The following is a 23637-nucleotide window of genomic DNA, read 5'->3' as shown; positions in this document are numbered from 1 at the left end:
GTGAGCACAAGGAAGGTGATACCCCCAGGCTCCTGGGCCTTCCCACTCTGGCATCGAAAGTGAAGCCAGTCTGACAAGGTCACAGGATACAAAAATCCGCCCCTCCACCCCCAGATCTCTCCTGCAGCCAGCACTGAGGCCGAGGAGGCATCTGGACACCTGCACCCGGGCCCTGACTACCTTCTCTACCAGCTGCCCCCCAGCCCTCCGCCCACGAGGCTGCACAGTGATGACGATGCCCTCGGTCAGCCAGTCCTGAGCAGAAGCCCCGGCTGGCCCTGCTGCCTCCTCCGCCTCCGGCTGGATACCCAGCCGGCCCTGCAGCTCTGCGATGAGCTGCTCCTGGGGTGGGGTCCTGCTCAGGGTGGCGGGGTCCAGCCGGCGGCGAGGGGAGGGCTCCCGGGACATGGGGTGCGCGTGGCCCGTCTCCCGGCTCCTCCTGATCACAGAATGGATCTGGGGGTGGAGGGGGAAGCTGTCACCTTCCTACTGTGGACTGGGCACAATGCTGCTCAGTCCACACTCAGGTGTCCCAGGGGAAGGGAGGGCAGAACACAAGCACCAGAGAAAAAGCCAAGCCAAGGTGGGTGGAAACAAAAGGCAGATGACACTGGCTTGGGTACAGGCCACAAAATGAGCCCTTGGGTGGCTGGGCTGGCACCTCCAAGCTGGCCCCTGACCTTGGGCAAGACACTTAACTTCCAGGAGCTGAAGCTTCTCCATCCTTACCGTGGGATAACAGGATTTTCTTGGCTTATTTCATAGGGTTATCACATAAATTATTTCAGAGGACAAGGATGTAAGTAGATGCTCTTGACAGCGCAAGAAGCTCTTTCCTCTGATTTATGATAAAAATATACAGACTTTTCTTCTTGGCAATTTTTTTGCAGGGGGAAACAAAGTTTACTAAGTTGGCCAGGCTGGTCTTGAACTTGCAATACTCCTGCCTCAGCCTCTCCAGTAGCTGGGATCATAGGTTCACAGAGGCATATTGCCACGCCCAGCTCAGTGAATCTTTTAACCGGTTTTTTTTCTTTTTTATATTACAAGCTATTTTCTTGCAGTGTTTTGAGCTCCTCTGCTGTTTTGGGGAAAGCCATAAAGTTTTAATCCAGCAAGAAGCAAATAATAATCACAGTAACAGCAGGCATGGCTTACTGAGGAACCATGGACTGTGTTCCACATACTTTCTAGTAATTATCTCATTTCATCCTCAGACAACCTTGGTGGACAATGGTCTATTATTATTCCCATTTTATTTTTTAAAATTATTCCCATTTAGGGCTGGGGATTTAGCTCAGTGGTTCCACTGCCTGCCTTGCAAGCACAAGGACCTGAGTTCGATCCCCAGTACCAAAAAAAAAAAATTTATTCCCATTTTAAAGATGAGAAACTGAGGCTGAGGTGGTTGCCCAAGGTCACCTAGGCAGCAAGTGTTGGCAGTGAGGTTTGTGTCTAGGTCTATGTGGTTTCAAAGTCCATGCTTTTAAGCATTCTGCACATCAGAATGTCAAGGACAGCTCATCTGAAGGGAAAATCCTTAAATGAGTAACAGGTGAGTCATCACTATGGGCAATGTCAGGGCCCAGGGAGCTCTGCTGCCCCACAGAATCCACTGCCAAGCACTGGTCATCAGGGTTGCAGGCCACAGGTGCCTAGTACTTTCTGCCCAGGCAGACATGCGTGCAGTGTAGGCTACATGCAGTTAGCAGGAAGGGCCCACACTCAGGCCCACTAGGGCCATGCCTAGTGGCTTCACGAGCGGGCGCCTGCCTGGCCGGAGGTGGAAATCCTCTCTGTAGTGCTGGGTGCGCCCATGGCATGTGGAAGCTCCGGCTGTTCCTTCCTGGCCTCAGCAGCAGCTTCAGGGGTACCTTCTGGGCTCCTTGGGGTCTCAGGTCCCTGGCCCAGCACCACCAGGCTTCCCCTCCTGGGCCTCGCTTCACCCAACTGCTCCTTGTTGGCTGGGGCAGGGCAGCTGCTTTCCAGCCCCCCTGGCTCTGGCCTTGCCCTCTTCTGCAGGCCACAATCCTTTTCGAAATTCCAGGTATCTGAGAAGATGGCCTGACAATCCACAGTCTCAACAGCTGGCTCCATTACTTCCTGAAAGCTGCAAGCAGCTCCATAGGTAGTCTCAAGGCTGGATGGCTCCAAAGCCCTTGGCCACTTCCAAGTGGCAACCACAGCATCCTCTGGACACAAAGGGTCACCCTGTGGCCCTTTAGGGTCTCCAGGCTCCTGGGAGACTGTGTTCCCAACAGAAGGTGGAGTGTGGCAAAGGGAAGCCATAGAGGGCTCACTCGCAGGATTCAGAAGGTCCCTCCTAACTGGAGCCTGGCCCTCTGCACCTAATGACCCTGGAGAAACCTCTGCAGAGGGAGACTTTGAATTATAGGTGTCAGACGTCACCCCAAGGCCAGCCAAATCAAGCCAGCTGGGGGCCACAGGAAGTAGGAGGCCCCGTCTATTTTCCTCAGTGCAGAGGACCTCTGGGGTATGGCCTTGGCCTTGAGGGGAGCATTTAGAGGTGGAAGGCAGGAATACAAAAGGCACAAGAGGAGATGGAGAAGGAGGACCAGGAAGGGTATGGGCTGGAGATGGACGTGAGACAGGAAACAGCCCTGAGGAGCTCAGGGCCACAGCAGAGGAGCTGGTCTGGAGGAGAAAGACAAAAGGAAACGGGGGAAGAGAGAGAGAGATGGGGAGAAGTAAGGAAGGATGCTCACAGCAAGGAATAGGCTCAGCTTAGGGCTTGGAGAGCCACCATCCATACCAACCCAAATGTTACAAAGCTGAAGCATGGGGACTGAGCCTTGAAAAGACTCAGACTCAAAAAACCCTTTCCTAAAACAAAAAAACAAAAAAAAACCCTTTCCTGGGCTTTACATCCTTGGCCCTCATGAAACCCAGGCAACAGAAAGCAGCCATGAAGTCACCCCTGTAGGGTAACCCAAAGTCGATATGAAAGAGAAGACTAAAGTAAGGCAAGCAACAGGGAGAGCGGTGACAAGGGAGGTCAGCATCAGGCACAAATCATGAAGAAGTCAACCCAGGCAGCTGCTCTATACTCGGACACTGGCTCAACTCTCAGCCCTGACCCTCTTGGACAACCCCAGCTTTCCTGTGTCCTTGAGACCTTATTCTGGGAGCACGGACAGAAGCAGTGCAGCTTCCCCTCACTGGGCATCTGGACACAGGCTGTCTCAGAAAGAATCCCACATAAGGGAAACAAACCAGGGATCCCTGAGGCCAAAGCCTGAATCCATCTTTTCACCTCTCACTAGCTGCTCAGAACCGTGGCACACAAGCCCAGGCTCAACCCTCCACCCTAGCCAAGCTCCCACCCTCCACAGTGAACCCTCAAGCAAAAAAGAAGCAGGAGGCACCATCAGGACCAAGAATATACTGCCTACTTGGTCCCCTTCTCATATTCCCAAAGTCATGCCCCGACGGTCACTGGCTGACCCACGTGGAGGTACAGTGGACAACTACTGGAGAATTCTGTCAATATCAATCCCCGTCCAGGCACTGCATCCACTCAATAACACATGGCCAGCTGGCAGGACCGGGGAGGCCCCAAAGAGGAGGGGGACCTAATGCAGGACCAGCCCAGTGGGCTGACAGGTTAGGTTTCTCACAGACAGGGGTCATAGGACCTCTGAGGCCCAGTGGCCAGGCCCTGGAGGGGGAGATAAGAATGGGAGGAGGCTGGCAAGGGAAGGCTGTGGATTCAATTGTCAGAGAGAAAGAAAGAGGTCATGTTGAAGAGCTAGCGTGGGAGATGGAGCTCCCGGGCAAGTGACCTCTCAGGCATGGGATCCGGAGTCCCACATGGCCCGGCAGAGCACGCCCTCCCCCAGCGAGAGCAGCCACCAACACAGAGCCCTTTGTCCCAGTGTAAGCCTCCTGACACCCTGGACCTGGGTGGCTGGGAGCGCCCGAGGAGGAAGGAATGTCCCAGCAGAGTGCTTCTTTGGCTTCTCCACCTCCACTGGCTACTGAGGCAACTCAATCCCCCACACTGCCCCCCCAAACTGCTATCCTGACATTGCAAGGTCCCCAACTCAGGGCAAGGCATCCATACACTGAGGGACCAAGGTCCAGGTACTCACACTGAGGTAAAAGAGGAGAAAGATGAGGGAGTGGGCATGGCAGGGAAGACAGAGGGGCCACGGGGCACCTTAAAATCTGACAGCGAGGCCATCAGCTCATCCAGCTCCCTGGTGGCAGAGGAGGCCGAGATACGAGTCTGCTGCTGGCTGGAGGTGATTCGCTGTGGGCTGCTCATCTCGCCCTGGTTCACAGTGATGGCGGGGCTGCAGGGTAGATGTGGGATCAGCTCAGAGCCCAGAAAGCAGCCCTGGGCTCTACAGGGGATAGGGTCTGACACCCAATACCTCCAACCCTGGGAAGCCCCCCTCATCCAGGCTTTCGGAGGGAACCATCACTGGGAAAGGGCTGTCATCAGGGGGCAGTGCCCTGAGGTGAGCTGACCCGGGAGAACACATGGCAGTTTAAATGCCACCTCTCCTACGAAGACTGCTGTGCTTCCAGCCCAGATGAAAGCTTACCTCTTTCCATCCCCGGGCACCCCATGTGTGTCCCTCACCACAGCGTATAGATGTGAGATTACCACTGTGACATGGTAACACTAGTAAGAGCTAACATTATTTCCCATGAGTAACAGGAGCTATGAGCCAGAAACCATTCTAATTGCCTTACGTGTACTATTTGGTTTTACCTCTATTGAAGTAGGTAGTCTTATCCCCATTATCCCTTATCTGCTGATCCCATCTTATAGACAGGAAAACTAAGGCTTAAGAACTGGCATGTAGTAACTGGCAGAGCCTTACTATGTGGCTGCAAAGGCTGTGCTAACAGCCACTAAACTACAGGTGTGCACGTACAATGTCTGCCCCTTTTTTTGGAGACAAGGTTTTACTATGTTGCAATCCTCCTGCCTCAGCCTCCCAAGTGATGGAATTTCAAGTGTATGCTACAAAACCCAGTTACTGTCTGCTTTTTCTGACTGCTATTGGATAGCTGAAAGCAGGGATGGTGGGCTGGGGATTTAGCTCAGTGCTGCTGCCGCCTGCTTCGCAAGCACAAGGTCCTGAGTTCGATCCCCGGTACCAAAAAAATAAAAGGAGATAGACATGAAAGCAGGGATGGTGTTTATTCAAGTCACCACTGTGGCCCCAGGGCCTGGCAAACAAAAGCCACAGGGGTATGGATGACACTAGGGAGAGTGGACTGGACAGATGCTGGAACCTGGGCCTGGCTGGGCCAAACCTTCCACAGCCCAGGAAGAGCCTAGTGATACTCACACAGGGCTGGGCACGGAGCTCTCCAATTCATCCAAGAGGCTCTCCACGCTGGGCCGCACATCCTCTAGGCCCCGGGCGCCGTTCCGCTTGGGTTTCTCTTTTGTCGGGGGCCCAACTTTGCCCCCCACGGGGCTGTTATTCTCTGGAATGCCACATTGAGGGCTCAGGGCCCCAAGCAGTGGGAGGCTTGAGTTGGCCTCATCTTGGAGAGAAGGAGAAAGAGAGGATGCTCAGCCCTTGAGCCCTCCAGGGACCTGGAGGCCAGCATGTGGGCCTGGAAACCCAATCCCACCTGCAGGGAAGCCTGGAGAATTGTGCTGCACGGCATTCAGTTCCAACAGCAGACGATCAAGTTCAGAAAGGTTGCTGCCCAGGGAAGAGCTCATTACGGTAGGTGAAGGCTCAGCTGACTTCTGCTTGTTGGGGAAGCTTAAGAGAAGCAACAGAAAGAATTCAGTGAGAGAGGTGCTTCAGCCTTCCACTGGCTTGGTGGCCCTCAAATTCTAAGGAATATCAGATGGAGGGGTTATGATGTCTCCTTCAGCAAGAGGCCAGAGAGCAGGAAAGGTATGTGGTAAGGAGAGGGGAGGAAGGAAGTCTTGCTTCAGTTTCTCAACCACACGGAGAAGCCATGACAGCCCAGGGTATCCACTATACAGAGATGGCAGATAGGCCAGTTAACTGACCAGGAGCCTCCGGGACTTCTTTAGATTAAACCAATGACCCTGAAGGTAGCATCCCTTGAGGACCCATTACTATGCCCGGTCCCCAGCCTCAGCAACCTCCTGCCCTGACCAAGCAGTAGGGAGAGGCTGTGGCTGTACCTGTAGACGTGCTCCTCCTCACCGACTCGGGAGCACGGAGAGCTGACCCCGTCCTGGGGGTTGGAGGCACTGGAAGTTTTGGCCCTGGAGCCGTACACAGGTGACGGGGATGGAGGCTGCAGGAAGGAGAGTGCTCAAAGAACTGTCCCAAGGGGAGGGGAAGAATGGTGGACAGGAGCAGCCCGAGTCACCCCCCAAGTGGCTTCTGCTCACAGCCACCAGTCTCACCAGGGAATTTCCACCATCGGGCTAGGACACTGGTGATTAATTCTTGGTCACTGCCCCGCTCACAGGGTGGGTGGGAGGAGCAGCATCTGGTTGGGGACAGCCAAGTTCCCCAATCCATTCTCCCAATCGCATTCTTCTGCTGGTTTCCACAACCCCCTGCCAGATAAGCTCCTTCTGCACCTTGTCCCCACACCTCTAGAGATTTCCCAACCCCTGTCCCCACCTTACCTGCTGGTGGGTGAATCGGGAGCTGCTGGGCTGCCACTGGTCTAAGGGGTCAAGGATGGTGCCATTGAGGGCCTCACTGGACGGGGGTGGAGGGACCGGGGGTGGCACTGCGATCTCCTGGTAGGTGTGGTTTCCAGTTGGGTAGGAATAGGGGGCCTCCTCAGACAAGAACACAGGCCGTTTGGAGATGTGGGAGGTAGTGGACTCCAAGTCTGCCAGCAAGGCGTCTGCAAAGAGGAGACGCAGGGAGCAAGTGAGAGCCAGGCACCTGGGAACTGTCCAGGAGCAGTGCCCTGCCTGGCTACACCTCAAGAGCAAATGAGTGCTGGGCTCCTGCCCCACCCATGGGAGAAATGACCAGCCTCAGGACAGGAAGCCACCAGTCCAGACCAGCCTGACCGAGAACCAGCTCCCAAAGCTGCTCTCTTCTCCCCAAACCAAAGCTGAAGGTGCTCTGGAGGCTTCCTCCAGGCTGCTCCTCAGGGCTCTCCTACCTCTGGATGTTGGGCCCTTGCCTCAGTGCTCCTACCAACAGGGCTGGGCCGCTGGCTTGTGCAACTGAGGAATGTTTGCCTGGAACTCTGACTCCACAGGGCACCACCGAGAAGGGGTGGGAGGGGCCCACGTCATGGGGAGAGGCCCCGGCAGCGCCTGGCCCTCACTGAACTAGGGTTCCAAGAGCTAGGCTTTCTCAGCCTGCATGTCAGAGGAGGCCTGTGGGGTGGCACCTGTCCTTCTCACCAGGCAGAAGAAGCAGAACCCCAAGCTCTATGCTCCTCCTGAAGCTCCAGGCTATGAGGTAAGGTGTGTAGGGAGGTGGGAACTGGAATGAAGCCAGTGCAGTGGTCCCCACCCCCTTGGCAAGCCAGGGGCAGGACTGCTCCACTGGCTGTTTCTGCAGAAGCCTGGCAAGCAGCCCAGCCCCAGAGGCTCCAGGGCCCCACTACTCTGCTTTTAACAGCAGCAGGGGAGCTTAACTGGCCCTGGTGCACAAGCTTCCATTATCCCGGCACCCGGCAGCCAAGAAGGAGCCCCTGGGTCCCCATGGTCTCGGGACAAGAAAGGTAGAGCTGGAGGGTCAGAGCTGGGAACTCTTTCCCTCCTGGGACCCTTGACAGCCCCACAGCCCAGACAGCAACCAGCTCGGCCTGCCATGCTCCTAGACTTGCTCACTCTCCTCTCCCTGGTGACCTGCTTGATACCTGACCCTCGGGACAATAAACCTGAACAAAAAGCAATGGCTGCTTTACTGCCATTTACTAGTAACAGGTACAGTGCTAGGCACTTACATATATGGTCACAGTTAATCCTCCTAATACACAAAAGGTTGGAATCCTGATCCTCCCTTTAGAATTGAGGAAATAGAGACATTAGCCCCAGGTAACAAAGCCAATGACTTTCAGGACATGGACAACTCCTCAGAAGCCCCAAAGTACCCAGCCTGTAAGAAGCTGCTGTGACTGCAAGAAAATGCCATATTTAAAGAATTCAATCTCCTGGGCCGGGGATTTAGCTCAGTGGCACTGAGCCTGCCTCGAAAGCGCAAGGTCTTGAGTTTGATCCCCAGTACCAAAAAAAAAAAAGAAGTCAATGTCCTGAATGTCTGGGACCCAAGCTTTGAAAGCTGCCAATATGATCCTTCCTTGTGGCCCTGTTCCCCTTACCCCCACTCCCACCCAGAGGAGAGAAGGAAGCAAGGCCCTCATCCAGGCCTATGGGGCCACACCTTCTCCCAGAAGCCGGCCCTGACCACCAGGGCCAGCCACATCTACCACAGACTCCTGCCTAGATAGTCAGAAGGGACACCTGTACCAAGGCCCAAGACCCCTGGTCCTGGTTTCCTACTTTTGAGTTGGCCCGCTCTGCCTCCAGTCCTTTGGAGATCTGGCTTCCTGTCTCCAGCAAACTGGAACTAGAAGGAATTGTTAGTGTGTGTCTAGGTAACAGTAGAAAAGGAACCAATGTCCAGAGCCAATCCCAGTGGCCCCTGCAGGACTACACCTGCTGCCTTGGCTTTACTCGATGTTCCCATTTCCCCTTTGCCCAACCCAGCAGGGCCAGGGTTCCTCCTCCTGTATCTCCAGCAGAGATACCTGGGAAGCTCCAGAGGACTCCCCAGAGCAGGCAACAAGTGACCCAAACTCAGGTCTCTCAGGCTCAACTTTCTCTGTTCAACATTCTGCACCAGGGAGTCTGCTGCCCACTCACCAAATCCCCTGAGCTCCTCACCTGTGGTGTGAGTCTAAGCCTGGTGTTGATTCTGGTTCATGATTTCTATAGGCTGTTTTCAGCCTGGATACCTTTGTTGGTTAGACAATTGGTTGGAGGGTGCAGTCTTCCTGTCTCTTGTCACAGAGACAAGAGACTGCTAGTCCTAGAGGTGAGCCAAACCTGAATTCAAGTCTCAGCTCCATCTACTACGTGCCCCACAGCAAGTTGTCCATCCTCTCTGAGCCTCAGTGTCTTCAATAAGCTGTGGCAAATGACACCCCACAGCACTGGTATGAGGCTTATAGAAAACAGCTGCAAGCATTGAGGCTTGCTTTGTGAAATCCCGAAAAAGATCCTCCTTTAAGGAGAAGGGTAAGTAAGCTGCAAGATACAACTTCTCCTCCTCAGTGTTTTCTGGGTAGAATATGGGCAAATCATGAACAGGGCAATTCTGATGAGAAAAATATAGTAATAAAGTAAAATTCAAAGTGTAGGGCCAGGGATTTATCTCAGTGGTTTCACCACCTGCTGCGTAAGCGCAAGGACCCGAGTTCGATCCCCGGTACCGGGAAAAAAAAAAAAAAAAAGACTCTGGCACAAAGTGTAGCATGTGTTGATGTCAGGGAGAAGACATACCATTTTCCAGTTTTCTCCAACCATTGTCTACCTGAGAGGAGAATCCCAACAGGTACCTACAAAAGCATAGGATCTCTGGTGTGGCTTCTTGCTCTCCCTCCTTAGTCTTGCCTGGTGATCTGGACAGGGGTTGGTGTCACTGACCCCTAAACTCCCTACAAACTGCTCAAGGAAGAGTGGGGAAGGGAATATAGGAGGAAGGCCAGGCATAAACACTAAGTTGTAGTTTGGATTCCTGTAGCTGCAGATGCCTGACATTTCCCCACAGGCTGCAAAATGGTTAAGGGCCAAAGTCTCCTTGCAAGCTGCAAACTCCTCCCCTGGCTTGAGTAAAGACAGCCACAAAAGAGTCACAGGTACAGCCCCACCCCAGAGAACTCCCTGAAATTTCAACTACAGCTATGGCCTTTTTTTTTTTTTTTTTTTTGGTACTGGGGATCAAACTCGGGACCTTGGACTTGTGAGGCAGGTGGCAGAACCACTGAGCCTTTTGTCCAGCTCTAACTGCCTGAGGGCAAGCTCAGAAATTCCTTATATTCAAACCAGGCATGATGATGCATCCTTGTAATCCAGGCACTCAGGAGGCCGAGGCAGGAGGATCACCATGAGTTTAAGGCCAGCCTGGGCTATACAGTGAGTTCAACGTCAGCCGGAACTATATACTGAGACCCTGTCTCAAAAAAAAAAAAGAAAGGAAGGAAGGGAGGAAGAAATTTCTTCTATTCCTAACCCAGGGAAGGTGTTAGGTTGCTTTGGTCAGAGACCACTAGAACCCTGTAAGAACAGGAACACACACTCCCTTCCAGTGGACAAGGAGGACTGATTCCGGACTCTGCCTGGAAGTAGTTGGAGTCCTCAATGGGCCACAGGAGACCTCACAGGTCTCCATCATCACTTCACTAAGATCCAGGGTCCCAGGCCTAAGACCATCACAACTCAAGTCACCTTGTGGAAAGCTGTCGTGGGCAGTCTCACCCTTTTTGGAGGAACCCACCCTAGACTCTGCAGCTTTTTTGCCTCTCCAGGGAAAATCAAGGTCACTGGATAAGACCAGAAAACCTGTGCATATGGGGGACAGGCAGGCTGTCTCAAGGCTGGCAGCAGGCTGGGTACGAAGTCCCCAGCCACCCAGGGACAGAGGCCAGGAAGGGGGCCTGGGCAAGGAAGGCGTGCGGAACATGTGCTGCTGAACACCAGAGGGCACCATTGGCCCATCAGCTTCCTTCCATGGGGAGTAACCAAAGGTAACGTGCAGTCTTGGAATTTCCAAGCAGAGCTGGGAGAAGACTGGGGTGTAATGAGGTTGCATGGAATTCTGAGGGGAGACAGTGGAGCAGGAGGGACAAAGCAAGCTACTAGAGGGAACACAAGGCAGACTGGGTACGAAGACCCCAAGTCCTGCCCGGAACACTATCATAACCGGACAGTGACATGCACTTTGTGGGGATCCACAGCCCCAGGGGGCCACACACCCTCACTTCTGGTGCTTTCTCTGAAAACTCAGTGCTTAGGGCATCCCAGTCTCTACCCTGAGGCTGGGCCTGGTCGGAACAAGAGCTTGAAGCAGCAGTGGCTTTGGGCTGGGAGGCCGGCCTAGGGCAGGTGGCTGGGCAGCCCCAGGGTACTTTGGGCCAGGCTAAAAGGAAAAGTCCTTCCCTGAGCTCAAGAATCTGACCATAACCCTTTGGACAGGAGTATAAATTTATAAATTTACAAACCCCAAGGATTAAGATGCTAGGCATGGTGGTGCATGCCTATAATCACAGCTGCTCCAGAGGGAGGAGAGCCAAGTTTGAGGGCAGCCTAGGCAACCTGGTGACCCAAGTCTCAAAAAACGCGGGGAGCCAGATGTGTGGCTGCCTGCATGAGGCCATGGGTTCAATCTCAAGTAGAAAAAAAAAAAAGATGCAGACATCCCTGGCCCACTATCTGTCTAAGAAGACCGTAGGGGCCGGTCGGGAAATGCTGCAGCTGCACCTCTCAAGTTCATGTATCAGCTCAGAGGCACAAAGTGGAGGAAACCAGGGGGTCCCCTGGTCACTCTCAACATGGGGCATGCCCCCTAGACCATCCTCTGGCAACCTAGGCTGACACAATGACACATATTGGGTTCAATAATGGGATCAAGGCAATCAGTGGGGCTGGGAGTGGAGCTCAGTAGTAGAGCTCATACTTAGCATCCAGGAGGCCCTGGGTTCAATCTTCAGCAGAGAAAGAAAGAAAAAGGGAGGGCCAGGGATTTAGCTCAGTGGTTTTGCCACCTGCCTCAAAAGCACAAGGTCCTGAGTTCGATCCCTGGTACCAGAAAAAAGAAAGCAAAAGAGAGAGAGATCAATGAAACTTTCTACCCCCACCTTCAAGTAGAGCAAAGAAATGTCAGGGCTCTTACAAACTGGGGCTTCTTCCTCCTACCCAGGCCTGACCACCACATTACAGTGTGATAAAGACTGCCAAGATCTCAGGCCTGGATTTGGACAGGTGCCAAGAGATGAGCTAAAGGTCCATCCAGGACGGCTCGAATGTAGGAGAGGGGAGGACCCAGAGCTATTCCATTCTCTCCTCCAGGCTCCGGACTGTCACTGACACTGCAACTTGCACAGCGGGATTCCGGGCCACACATTCTGCTCAGTGGCTAAACCGCTGGGATACACTGCTCCATGGCTCTTGTGCCTTGGTTCTCTTGCTTGCCCTGTGGGAATGCCACCATTTTATACACAGAATTAGGATTAAGCAAGAAAACAGACATAAAGTGCTGGCTTAGCATGGGGCCTGGATGAGAGCACAGTCAGTAAATGGGAGATGCTAAGCAGACAAGAACTCCCTACCAGAGAAAGGTTCAGCTCCAGAAAGAGAAAGCACCTCCTATCCCATCCCACCCAAGGGTAAAGATACTACAATCCAGGCCTGGGCCATCATCAAGGGCAACACTCTGGCCAAAAAAAAGCCTTAAGAGGCCCAGGGATTTAGCTCAGTGGTTCCAGTGCCTGCCTTGAAAGCTTAAGGTCCCAAGTTTGATTCCTAGTACCAAAAAAAAAAAAAAAAGACCCATAGGGGGAAGCCTCCACAGCAGAACCCACAGCTGGGCCAGGTAAATATAAGGCACTCACCCAGCTCTCATTCCTTCCCAGGGTTTGCAGGATTTCCTGCCTGGGCCCTTGCCACCTGGCCTATTCTGCTCACTTCAGACTCCTGCAGCAACAGCTCCAGGCAGCTCTAGAAGAAGAATGGTCCTCCGACCATCAGGAAGACCCCTCTCATGATCCCCAGCCCAGGAGAGGCCCACAGCAAGCACAGATTCTTTTCAACACCTTTCTGCAGGCCAATTTAATTCAGCTTTCATGGCCCCAGAAGTGCCTGGTACAGCTTCCTTAAGAGCTGAGCCAACAAGCAGGAGGAAGAAGCAGCACATGTCCCCTGCAAGCCCCAGCACAGGGAGCAAGGGGCATCATGCCCTTCCCAACAGCCCCATGCCACAGTGTGGGCCTGCCAAATCCTGTGAAACCCAGGCACACAGCCGAAGCTCTTCCAGTCCCCCACCCAGTCCCACCCCTCCCAGAGGGGTTCTCAGAAAGGGAGGGTTTGGGCCCCCTGCTGACCACCTGGGCAGCCTTGGTGGCCTGAGTGTCACAGAAGCTTCTGGGGCCCCTTTACAGCTGTGCAAGCCCAGGGATATAAGCAGTAAGCAGGCTTGGCCTTTCCTAAGGAAGGAGCTATGTAAACAGCAAGACCAGCTCAGGGATGGTCTCATCTGGGCCCCTCTGGTGAGACTCTTCCAGATTAGGAAGGCAAGCAGAGCAGGAGGGCGGGTCTCCCAACCCCCCTGGCCCTGAGTCCCTCCCCCTCCCCCAGGCCTGAGCACAAGAGCAGTTAAGAGCAGAGGTAATCTAATCCACAGCAGGGTGCTTTTACTGGGTGAGTAACTCCCTAGGAATGGGGAGCTGGTTATATTTATCCTGATAACCATCCTCCTCCTCAGATGAGAGGCAGATCTACGGCCAGTAAGGGCCACTCCACAATTAGGCCACCTCTACTCTGGCCCCACCCAGCCCAGAGACCTTGAGCCTGGACACTGACTAGGAACTAAGACTTCTGGAGAGGCCTTCCCTGCCAATTTGGGCTTTTGTCAACTGTGTCCTCTCCAAGAATTAAGCTCCACAGATCAGGGGCCCCAATAGCTAGAATGTATAGTTGGATGACAGAGAAACTATGAAGAGGAGGAGAAGGATAGGGAAGGAGGAGTGAGCAGAGCAAACAGCCAACGCTGAGTAGAAGCCAGGGCACCATGTTCCAGGCCTGGCCTACAGGATGCCCTGATAATCTCTCTGGATGTGTTCTTTCTATCGGTAAAATGGGCAGAGCCTGATCTGTCCCCATTTCTGGTAGCAAACTCTGAGGAGGAGATGTTATTATATATTATATAGGTAAGATTTATTTAGTACCTCTGAGCTCTTTGGGAGTTTTGTCTAAATCCAAGATATTGCTATTATCTGAATCCCAGACAGGAACTACTCTCCCTAAGGGAATGGATGAGAAGCCTCCATACATAGTGTCATTTAAATATTTAATAACCATGCCTGGAGGTTATGAAGACTCAGCCACCAATTCTCCTTCGCTGACTCATGCCTACTGAACAGGAACTGCCATTTTACTCTGGCAGCCTGAAGGAAGCGTGACCTGGGGGTGACACACCGGAAATCAGGGAAGAAGGCAGAGAGTTTTCCAATCTGCCACTGGTGGAACAGGGCTGGTCTTCTGAATAAGGCGGTTCCTTCACAGCTTCCTATGTGTTAGAGGCCCATTTCCTGTCTGCTGCCAGCCCTGCCTTGAGAGCCTGGCACAGGAGTGCACAGGCAGGTTCACTTTCATTATTGGGTGCTTGGCTTGTATCCAAGGTCATAGGGCACAGGTAACCAGAGATCAGAGAGAATAAAGGCTGAAAGGCAACTCAAGAGGTCACCCTGATCTCCAGGGAGAAAGCCCAACTGTGCCAGGCCCCCTCTTCGGCAGGCACCCAGCACCACACTGGCCCCACTGAGCAGGCCCCTGGCTTCCCCACCTGACTGGTCTCTGGGAGATTGTGCAGCAGCAGGTAAGAAAAGGTAGAGGTGGCCCAGGTTCACTTGCCTGGCACACTCCAGGCCCAGCTACAGGCCCAGCCCACAGTACAGGGCTGGAGAGCAGCAGCCTCCTACCATAAAGAACTCAGACTCTGGGCCAAGTTCAGCAGGCCACTCCTTTCCTGAGATGTCCCAGAATATCGAGGACTTATTTCCTTAATCAGAATTCATCCACCTCTTTGGATCACCCAGAGACTCTGGGCCTTTTAAGGTCAAGTTGAAGGTACCACTCCAGGCCCATCCCACACAGTTCCTTCAATGGGTAAAACACAGATACACGGACGGACAGACAGACAGACGGGCCCCAGCCCAGGAGACTCATGTCCTGGAAATGTCCTCAGCTGTTCCAGACCGCCTCTAGTCCTTTCCTGAAATTGGCTCCTCCAGGCAAGTGGATCTGTTACTGAGCAGGGCCACTCCCTGGCCTCTCCCCTCTGCTAATCACCAACAGAGGTTAGGAGGGGCTCAGCAGTGAGTCATGTGCCTGCCCCACAGAGACCCAGACAGAGGAGTTCAAAAGTTTGCCTGTTCCTGGGATGAGAAGTAATCTTTTCTGCCCATGTTTGCGATTTCATGGCACTAATAACCCACTCATTGCTAATCAAGGTCTGACTAATGAACACAGCCCAAGATGGCCAGAGAACAGGCCAGTGCTTCCCCTTTTCTCAGGAAGCTGGTCATTTCCCTAATCAGCTTCTGTTTGCCTAACTTCTCGGGTTCTCCTTCCTAAAGTACCTTTAACTGCTCCGCCCTCTTCTAGTTCCCACATAACTGGTCCCCATGTCCTCACATCAATGCTTCTTGGGCAGAGCCGCTCCCCATCCCACCTCCCTCTTTTTGTTTTCAGGACCTACACCAACAGCATGGACTGGCACCTGAATCCATGCTCAGTCCCTTCCCGAACTCACTCACAGCACCCACTCTGGGTTTCCTCAACTCTACCCCTTACCATAGATACTATCAGTTTGAACTTCTTGGAACCCCACATTTTTGTGTGTGCCCCACACTTCACTCTCACTTCTCTACTAGCCTGGAGGCTCTCTGTGAGCAAGAACTTCCTCTCCATCCTGGATCCTCCTAGCAGGCCTGCATGATGTGAGCTAAACAAGGAAACAAGAGTCACAATATGGTCTTCAGATGTGCAAGTATTTTATACAAAATTGCACAGTATTTGCATATAACATATACTTAATAACCAATAAATTTACTTGAGAAAAATCTGTTTGTTGCCTAGGCTGGCCTTGAACTCAAGATCCTACTGCTTCAGCCTCCCACGTAGATGGGACATCAGGCCCTGCTCACCTATACTTACCTTTTAGATTGCTTATAATACCTAGTACAATGTAAATGCAATGTGAATAGTTATTACACTGTATGATTTAGGAAATCATAAGAAAAACTTAGGTATATGTTCAGTACAGATAGTTTTTAAAAATATTTTCTTCCTCTTCCTTTATTTTTTTAATAGAGCCTTGCTATGTACTCCAGGATGGCCTTGAATTCACTACATAGCCTACTAGACTGGCCTCAAACTCATGGCGATTCTCCTGCCTCAGCCTCTGGAGTGCTGGGATTATCTCACCCAACTTTTTAATAATTTTCAATCTGCAGGTGTGAAATCCAAAGATACAGTGGGCCATTTTCTCTTACCTGTTGGTCTCTCTGCTACAGGACAAGAGCAGAACCCTTAGGGGTTGACAATCTGGTCTTGAGCCTCCTATAACAGTGCCACGAACTGGCCTTTACTCCCTGCTCAGGCCACTAATTGTAGCCTGCCTCTCTAGCATCCCCTGGCTTTTCCCAGATGTGTGCTTCCATCCTCAACATCAAGATGCCACCACCAGGACCGGAGATTTAGCTCAGTGGTTCCACTGCCTGCTGCGCAAGTGCAAGGATTCAAGTTCGATCCCCAGTACCAAAAAAAAAAAAAGATGCCACTACCATTTTTACCTGGGCTGTCTGTACCTCCAGGGCACAGAGGAGGCCAGGGGTACAGGAAGCCACTTTGCAACAACCAAGAGGGTTAACCTGGCTCACAGTTTCGGTGGGTAGGCTCCATGGCAGAGCAAAGCTCTTTAGTTCATAATGGCTAAGAAGCAAAGCAGGGGAACAGTACCAGAGAGGAAAGGGCCCAGGGACCAGACAAGGACTCCACGACCCACCCAGACACACCCAAAGTGTGGTTCACCAATCCCTGGGGTGGATCCCAAAGCCCATCAAAAGCTGACACTCCACCCTAACCACCACACCTTCTCAGGGTCAAATTTACACAGGCACAAGAAATTTAAATCATTGTTTTAAACTGTTGTGTCCAGATTGTGAGGTCCCCAAAGACCACCAAGGAGCCGATTTTGATGTAAACACACGAGGGTCGGGTCGTTTATTTAAGCTCGAGCAGGGACTCTCATCTGATACCGACTAGCGGATCAGGGTTGAGAGCCCCAACTCTAAAACACCAGGGGTTTTTATAGAGGTTACAGTAAGGCATGGGGTTTTAAAAAGGCATGGGGTTTTAAATCACACGCAAATCACACAATTGGCTAGCATTTAGCAAGTTTTGAAAGTTTAAACCTAATTGGTTGGGCCTTGTGTGTTGAACTGTAAACAGCTGTTCAAGTCATCGAAAAGAACATCTGGGATACTGAGGTATTGGGGTAACTACTGATTAGCTGTTGTAGGCCATTGAGAAGAGCATCTAGGACATTGAGGCAGCTACTGATTAGCGGTTGTTAGGCTAGTTGTTAGGGGACTGTTGAACATTATCACAGGCAGGTGGCCAAAGTGTATCTTGTGGGGTTTTTTGGAACTAGAATTTATGTCTAGGCCACCTTATTCTAAGATGGGGCCAAAATTTAAAATGGAGTCACTCAGGTCTTACATTTCCCCCTTCTCATGAGACTATCGAGGCCCGATCATGGGTCTCGGAGGGTTAACTTTATTGGGTTTTTTGATATAAGTTGATACTGTGACCTGAGAGCCAATATTTGTACTGTATTGACACGTTTTTTTAATGAATGAAGTCAATTTGTTAAGTAAGTAAGGTCTAAATATCAAGAGAAGCAGCAAAATAAGCAGAGGACCAAACAGGGTAGAAATCAGGGCGGTCAGTCATGGCGAGGAGTTAAATAGTGACTCAAACCATCTTTGGGCCAGTTTGTGTTTGTGTCTTTGTTTAGTTAGGCCTTTTTTGACTTTTGTCATGGACTTTTTGACCGCACTTGAATGATCTATATAGAAACAACATTTTTTTTTTTTAGGGCGGCATAGAGCCCTTTTTGTTGTAGGAAGACCAAGTCTAAGCCCCTTTTACTCTGAAGCACTACTTTTGTCAGGGAGGACAGTGACTCTTGTTAAGTGAGAGATCAAACTCTCGAGTCTCTCAATGTCTAAATCAATGGCTGTTTTTAAATCATTATAATGTTTGTTTTGTAAAATCAGGGAGGAGACTCTCGTCTCAGCTCTGGCTAGGCCTAGACCTAAGAGCACTGTCAAAGTGATGGCTGTTATGGGCTCTTGTTTAATCTTAGTTGGGGCTTTATCTAAGTATGGGGCATAAATATCTTTTTTAGGGTGATAGATCAGCCTGGGAACTAATTGTACTAATATATAAAAGTCACTAGTCTGGTTGAGCACTGTTTTATGTGTGTAAGGGATGAGCCCCGTGGAGCAGGTCCACCATCTACGGGGGTGGGGGGGGGGTATAAGGTATCTTTTAGAATTAGGCCGGAGAGTCTGGCTATAAAGGTGTTGGTGAGTAGTCGGGATATTATCAATATGTGTCGCTCTTAACTATGGATTGTAGAGTCAGTCTATCTGTCTCTTTTTGTTGTCACCTGTATTGACTAGCATTTTTTGATTTAGTAAGGTTTTGGGGGAAAGCTATTTTTTTATAGTAGGGGGGCTTGATATCATAGCATAGCCAACAAGATTGAGTAAGATCAGGTCAAGAGGCATTTAGGGTTTTAAAAGTCTGGACCATAAGCTCTCAGAGAGGGTCGTTTGGGACCTGGACCTGGTTTTGTCTATTTTGGGCAGTAGGCAGAAGGGGCAGAGTAGTGGTAGTAGGCAGAGGAGTAGTAGTAGTAGTGGTAGTAGTCGGGGGAGGAGGCAGGGCAGTGGGAGGAGGCTTTAGTGTTGGGAAGATTGGTATAGGTAGGGGCCCAATAGGGCGAGACCATAGTGGCTTTTTTGTTAGGAATAAGAGCCTGGGGTCATTGTTTGATGTCTTAAGGCGGAGACCCCAGGTCTTGTCTGTTTTTTATCCAGAGGCCTGTTTATCTGTTGGAGTGAATTTTAGCCACATCTGGGAGGTTTTGGGAATCTGAGCCAAGGAAATAAGGTCTGGTCTCTTTTTTGGTTTTTACAATTTTTTTTACTGTGTAGCTGGATTTTTTATAACCATGGTCTCACAGCCCCAACTGGCGCAGAAGTAAGTCTTGGGACCTCTATATGTGGCGGTTTTTTTACCCCCTGGGCACACATAAAATATCTTTTAAGGGCAACTTGGGTATACGTCTGTCAACTTTTGGGTATGTGTCTAAGAATCTTTGGCCAGTTGGCAGAGATCAAAGGTTAAGTGCTCAGGGAACCAGGGGACTCTAGGTCTCACGGTTGAGGCCAAAGTCAAGTGGAGCCCAGTCTTAGTATTGATAATTATTCAAGTCTGATTGAAGGGGACATGGGGATTTGTAGCTGTCACTTGGGCGCAGCAGGTTATGGCGACCGCCCAAATCAGGAGCGTTTGAATCTGAGTTTGAGGGGGTTGTTGTTGTTTTTGGATATCTGTCATGATGGGATGAAGTCTTTTAAAACGGAGTGTGGATCTGTGGGGTGGACGTGAGTGTAATGTATCCACGAGGCGATCTCGTCAACTTTGAGAGCGGTGGGCATGGTCAGAACAGTAACATAGGGTCTCTTTTAAGGAGGCTTGAGGGTTTTTTGTCGATATCTTAGGATGAAGACCCAGTCTTCTGGCCGGTAGTGATGGGACTTGGGGGGTGGCCCGGACTTGTATAGGGCTTTTAGTTTAGGCCAGACGTTTTTATGAACATGTTGGAGGCTTTTTAAAGAGGATAACAATTTTTGGTCATCAAATTTAACAAGTACATTTGATTGGAGGTTGGGGACAATGGGAGGGGTTATTTTAAACATAATCTCAAAGGGAGTCAGTCTCATCTTACAGGGTGAATTGTGTACCCTATAGAGGGCAAAGGGGAGGAGAGCCACTTAGTCACCGTCAGTTTTTAAGGCTAATTTAGTTAAGGTCTTTTTTAGAGTCTTATTTATTTTTTTTATCTGTTTTGAACTTTGGGGCCTATATGTGTAATGTAATTTTTAATTTGTCTTTAGAACTTGGGCTAAACTCTGACTCACCTTGGAGATGAAAGTAGGTCTATTGTCTGACCCTAGCATTATTGGGAAACCATATCTTGGCAAGATGTCTTTTAGCAGGCTTTTTGTCACAATCTGTGTTGTCTTATGTTTGGTAGGAAAAGCTTTTGTCTATCTTGAAAAAGTGTCTACAAAGACTAGTAGGTATTTGTAACCATATTTTTTAGATCTTATCTTAGTAAAGTCTAATTTTTAGTATGTGTCAGGTCGGTCTCTTTTTAACTTGTTATCAGGGTTAGCCTTATTTGAAGTAGCATTGGTCAGGTGGTAGGCCTTGTAAGTAGCAACAATATGTTTAATTTTGGAGTTGGCAACTTGAATCTTGATTTTAGTATGTCTTAGGAGGTCTTGTATCTTGTGGACACTCATGTGGGTGGATTCGTGTATTTTGGAAAGAACCTGTTTTTTTAAGGCCTCAGGTAGAATGATTTTATAGTCAGATGATTTTTATCATCTTTTGAGGCATTGGGTCATGAGCAGTTGTTTTATGTAATTTAAGTCTGTCTCAGTGTATTGGGGTTTTTTTTGGCAGAGCAGTGTCTTTTGGATCAGGCAGTTGAGTGGTCAGCATCAGATCAGCCTTTAGGGCTATTTTTTGAGCTGTTTGGTCAGCCAAATTATTTTTGGGGGCAATCGGAGTATCATTTATTTGGTGTCTGGGAGAGTGGACAATAGCCAATTTTTTTGGTAGTCATAGAGCCACCAGTAAGGTGAGAAATTTTTTTTTGTTTTTAATAGTCTTTTTTTTAGCCGTTAACAGGTTTTTTTTTGTATATGGCCTCATGTATATGAGCAGTGGCAAAAGCATATTTGTTGTCTGTGTACACATTTAGTGTTTGGTCCTTTTTTAGAGTCAGTGTCTTAGTTAGCGTTATGAGCTCTGTTTGTTGTGTTGACGTTTTAGTGGGCAAGGGCTCAGCCCAAACGACCTCAGTTTTAGTGACCACAGCCGCCCTCGCATATCTTTGGCCATTTTGGACAAAACTGTTCTTATCGGTGTATCAGGTGTCTTTAGTATTTGGCCATGGTTGGTCTTTTAGGTCTTTTTGAGTCTCGTGTACTTGTGTCAAGATGTCAGCACAGTCATGTAGTGGGGCTTTTAGGTCTGGGTCAGGCAGTAATGTGGCCGGGTTTAGAGCGGCCGGGGTCTGGAAGACAACTTGGGTCGGGTTTAAGAGCAGGCCCTGATAGTGGGTGAGGCGGGCATTGTTGAGCCATTTATCTGGAGGTTATTTTAGAACTCTTTTAATGGGGTGGAGGGTGGTCACATATAGCTTTTGGTCTAAGGTCAACTTATCAGCATCTTTGACTATCAGGGCCACTGCAGCGATCATCTTTAGGCATGGGGGCCATCTAGTCGTAACAGGATCAAGTTTTTTGGACAGATATGTTATTGGTCGGAGTCATGGGCCCAGATATTGGACTAGGACACCCTTGGCAACTTTTTTGTTTTCACCAATGTAAAGGTGGAAGGGCTTAGTAATATTGGGCAAGCCCAAGGGTGGTGTTGACAACAAGGTAGTCTTAATTTGATTGAAGGATTTTTGTAGTTTATCTGTCTATTGAAAGGCCTGATTGTCTCTAGTTGTCTTATAAAGGGGCCTCGCAAGCTTTGCGAACCTCGGTATCTATAAGCGGCAGAAGCCAGCCGATCTTAGGAACTTTTTAACCTTTTGAAGGGAATCTGGTATGGGTATTTTAAGAACTGTCTCTTTTTTAGCGTCTGACAGCCATCTTTGTCTCTTTTTAAGCATATATCTCAGGTAGCTTACCTTGGGTTTGTAGATTTGGGCCTTTTTGGCAGACACCCAGTATTTTAGTTTTTTTATGACTGTTAAGAGTTTTTTGGTTTTATCTAGGCAGTCTTTTTGTGTTTTAGCTGTTATAAGGAGGTCATTTATATATTGTAAGAGAGTCAATTGGGGGTTTTGGAGGCGGAACTCACCCAGGTCTTTGTGTAGGGCCTTGTCAAAGATGGTGGGAGAATTTTTGAACCTCTGAGGTAATCAGGTCTAGGTCAACTGTCTATTGAGGCCCTGTTTGGGGTCACTCTATTTAAATGTAAAAATATGTTGGCTTTTGGGTGTCAGCAGAAGGCTAAAGAAGGCATCTTTGAGATCTAAGACCGTGTATCATTGATGGCTCGGGGGAAGTGAGCTCAGAAGGGTGTATGGATTAGGCACCAGGGTGTATGGATTAGGCACCATAGGGTGGATATCTGTGACCCTTTTGTTTACCTCACGGAGGTCTTGTATTGGTCGATAGTCACCTGAGTGGGGTTTTTGTACCGGCAACAAGGGGGTGTTCTAGGCCAATTAACAGGGCCTTAGAATACCCTGAGCAAGCAACCTTTTGATGTGTGGAGTTATTTTTGTGTGGGCCTCTAGGGTCATGGGATATCGGCGAACTTGTGTAGGATCTGCTCTTGACTTTATTTTTACGAACACAGGTGTCCTGTGTGTGGCCAGCCCCATGCCCCCAGTCTCAGCCCATGTTCGTGGGAACATGGCAAGTCATTGTTTTATATCAGGATCAGGAGGGGGCTGTCTCTGATGTAACAGAATTTGTCTTTAAGGCTCATAGTTAACATTTGGATGGGCTTTTTTTTTTGATTAAGGACCTTTGTGTCCCCGGGCTGAAAATGGATTTGGGCTCTTAATTTAGTGAGTAAGTCTTTTTTAAGTAAAGGATAGGGGCAGTCTGGTATAATCATAAATGAGTGGGTTATTTGGCCCACTCTTAAGTCTACTGCTTTTTGGGTAGTCTATGAATATTTTTTTATGTCTGTGGCTCTTTGGACCCAGGAAGTTTTATCAGATATGTGGCCATGTGGTTTAAGCAGGACTGAATGTTGAACGTCGGTATTTACCAGGAACTCAATGGGCTCTCCCTCTACTTTAAAGGTTACCCTGGGCTTGGGGAGGGGCACCGAGCCCCGTCCCCCCTAATCACTTAGTTTGTCTATGGCCAGGACGGGGGCCTTTGAGTGGCCACTCTGTTGTCTTTTGGGGCACTCTTTAGCCCAGTGGCCTTTTTTTTTTGTAGTAAGCACACTGATTTTTTTTTTTAACTGGGAGCGTTTTTTGTGTTTTTTCTTATCTTTTTTTTTTTTGTTGTAAATTTTTTTAGGTGACGTTTATGTTTTTTTGTCTCTCGTTGTGGCGGCCAGAAGAATCTGAGCCAGGTTTTGGGTCTGGCGGTTGTCAGTTTTTATCTGTCCTTTTTTTGTGGTTTTATTGGTTGTTATATTCTCTCTCTGTCACTGTCACTAAGTCTTGAATATTTTTTTTAATATCTAGTGTCGCCTGGTTGACAAAATGTATTATTATAGCTGTCTTTGTCTCATTTGTTTTTGGGTCTATAAGAGTATACTTATGGAATGTTTTTTGAATTTGTTTTAGGAAGGCAGTGGGGCTTTTGTTTGGCCCCTGTTGTACATCTCTTAGCCAAATTGGTGGGCTTTTGAGCCGCTGTTTTGAGACCTCTCAATAGAGCCTGGCAATAGACTTTGAGCCTCTTTTTATCTTTTGTTGTGTTGAAGTCTCAATTGGGCCAGGACAAAGGAAAAGAAGCGTTGACAGTGTCAACATTAGTGGTGGGTTGACCACTGTCACCAGGAACCAATTTTTTGGCTTTATTTTGGATTTTCTTTTTGTTCTTTTGTGGTAAACAGGA

General features: G+C 49.7%; 1 protein-coding gene and 1 long non-coding RNA gene across 10 annotated transcripts in view; one reads left to right on the top strand and one right to left on the bottom strand.

Moving 5' to 3' along the window:
- Positions 1–23637, bottom strand: part of Pxn (paxillin) — a 64503-nt gene that overhangs the window by 5704 nt on the left and 35162 nt on the right. For 3 of the 9 annotated variants that reach the window (XM_021257354.2, XM_087198425.1, XM_087198426.1), the window contains 7 exons: positions 6608–6834; positions 6152–6267; positions 5620–5756; positions 5328–5529; positions 4181–4316; positions 1774–2655; positions 181–456 (listed from right to left, as the gene is read on the bottom strand). In XM_021257354.2, the coding sequence (XP_021113013.2) occupies positions 181–456; positions 1774–2655; positions 4181–4316; positions 5328–5529; positions 5620–5756; positions 6152–6267; positions 6608–6834 (1976 nt within the window). Of the gene's footprint in view, positions 1–180; positions 457–1773; positions 2656–4180; positions 4317–5327; positions 5530–5619; positions 5757–6151; positions 6268–6607; positions 6835–7101; positions 7275–15601; positions 15672–23637 lie in introns of those variants that run through there. The other 6 variants (XM_087198427.1, XM_087198428.1, XM_004843676.4 and 3 more) reach the window with 4 other exon arrangements.
- LOC147821997 (uncharacterized) overlaps positions 7292–23637 on the top strand; it is a 48215-nt gene continuing 31869 nt past the window's right edge. The window contains exon 1 of the long non-coding RNA XR_015446289.1: positions 7292–7406. This is a non-coding gene — a long non-coding RNA (uncharacterized LOC147821997). The remainder of the gene's footprint in view (positions 7407–23637) is intronic.

This window comes from Heterocephalus glaber, unplaced genomic scaffold (assembly GCF_053883595.1).
Source record: "Heterocephalus glaber isolate CG9 unplaced genomic scaffold, H.glaber_assembly_v1.0 deba00001687, whole genome shotgun sequence".
In the NCBI taxonomy this organism is placed as follows: domain Eukaryota; kingdom Metazoa; phylum Chordata; class Mammalia; order Rodentia; family Bathyergidae; genus Heterocephalus; species Heterocephalus glaber.
This window is presented reverse-complemented; position numbering and strand designations above follow the sequence as displayed.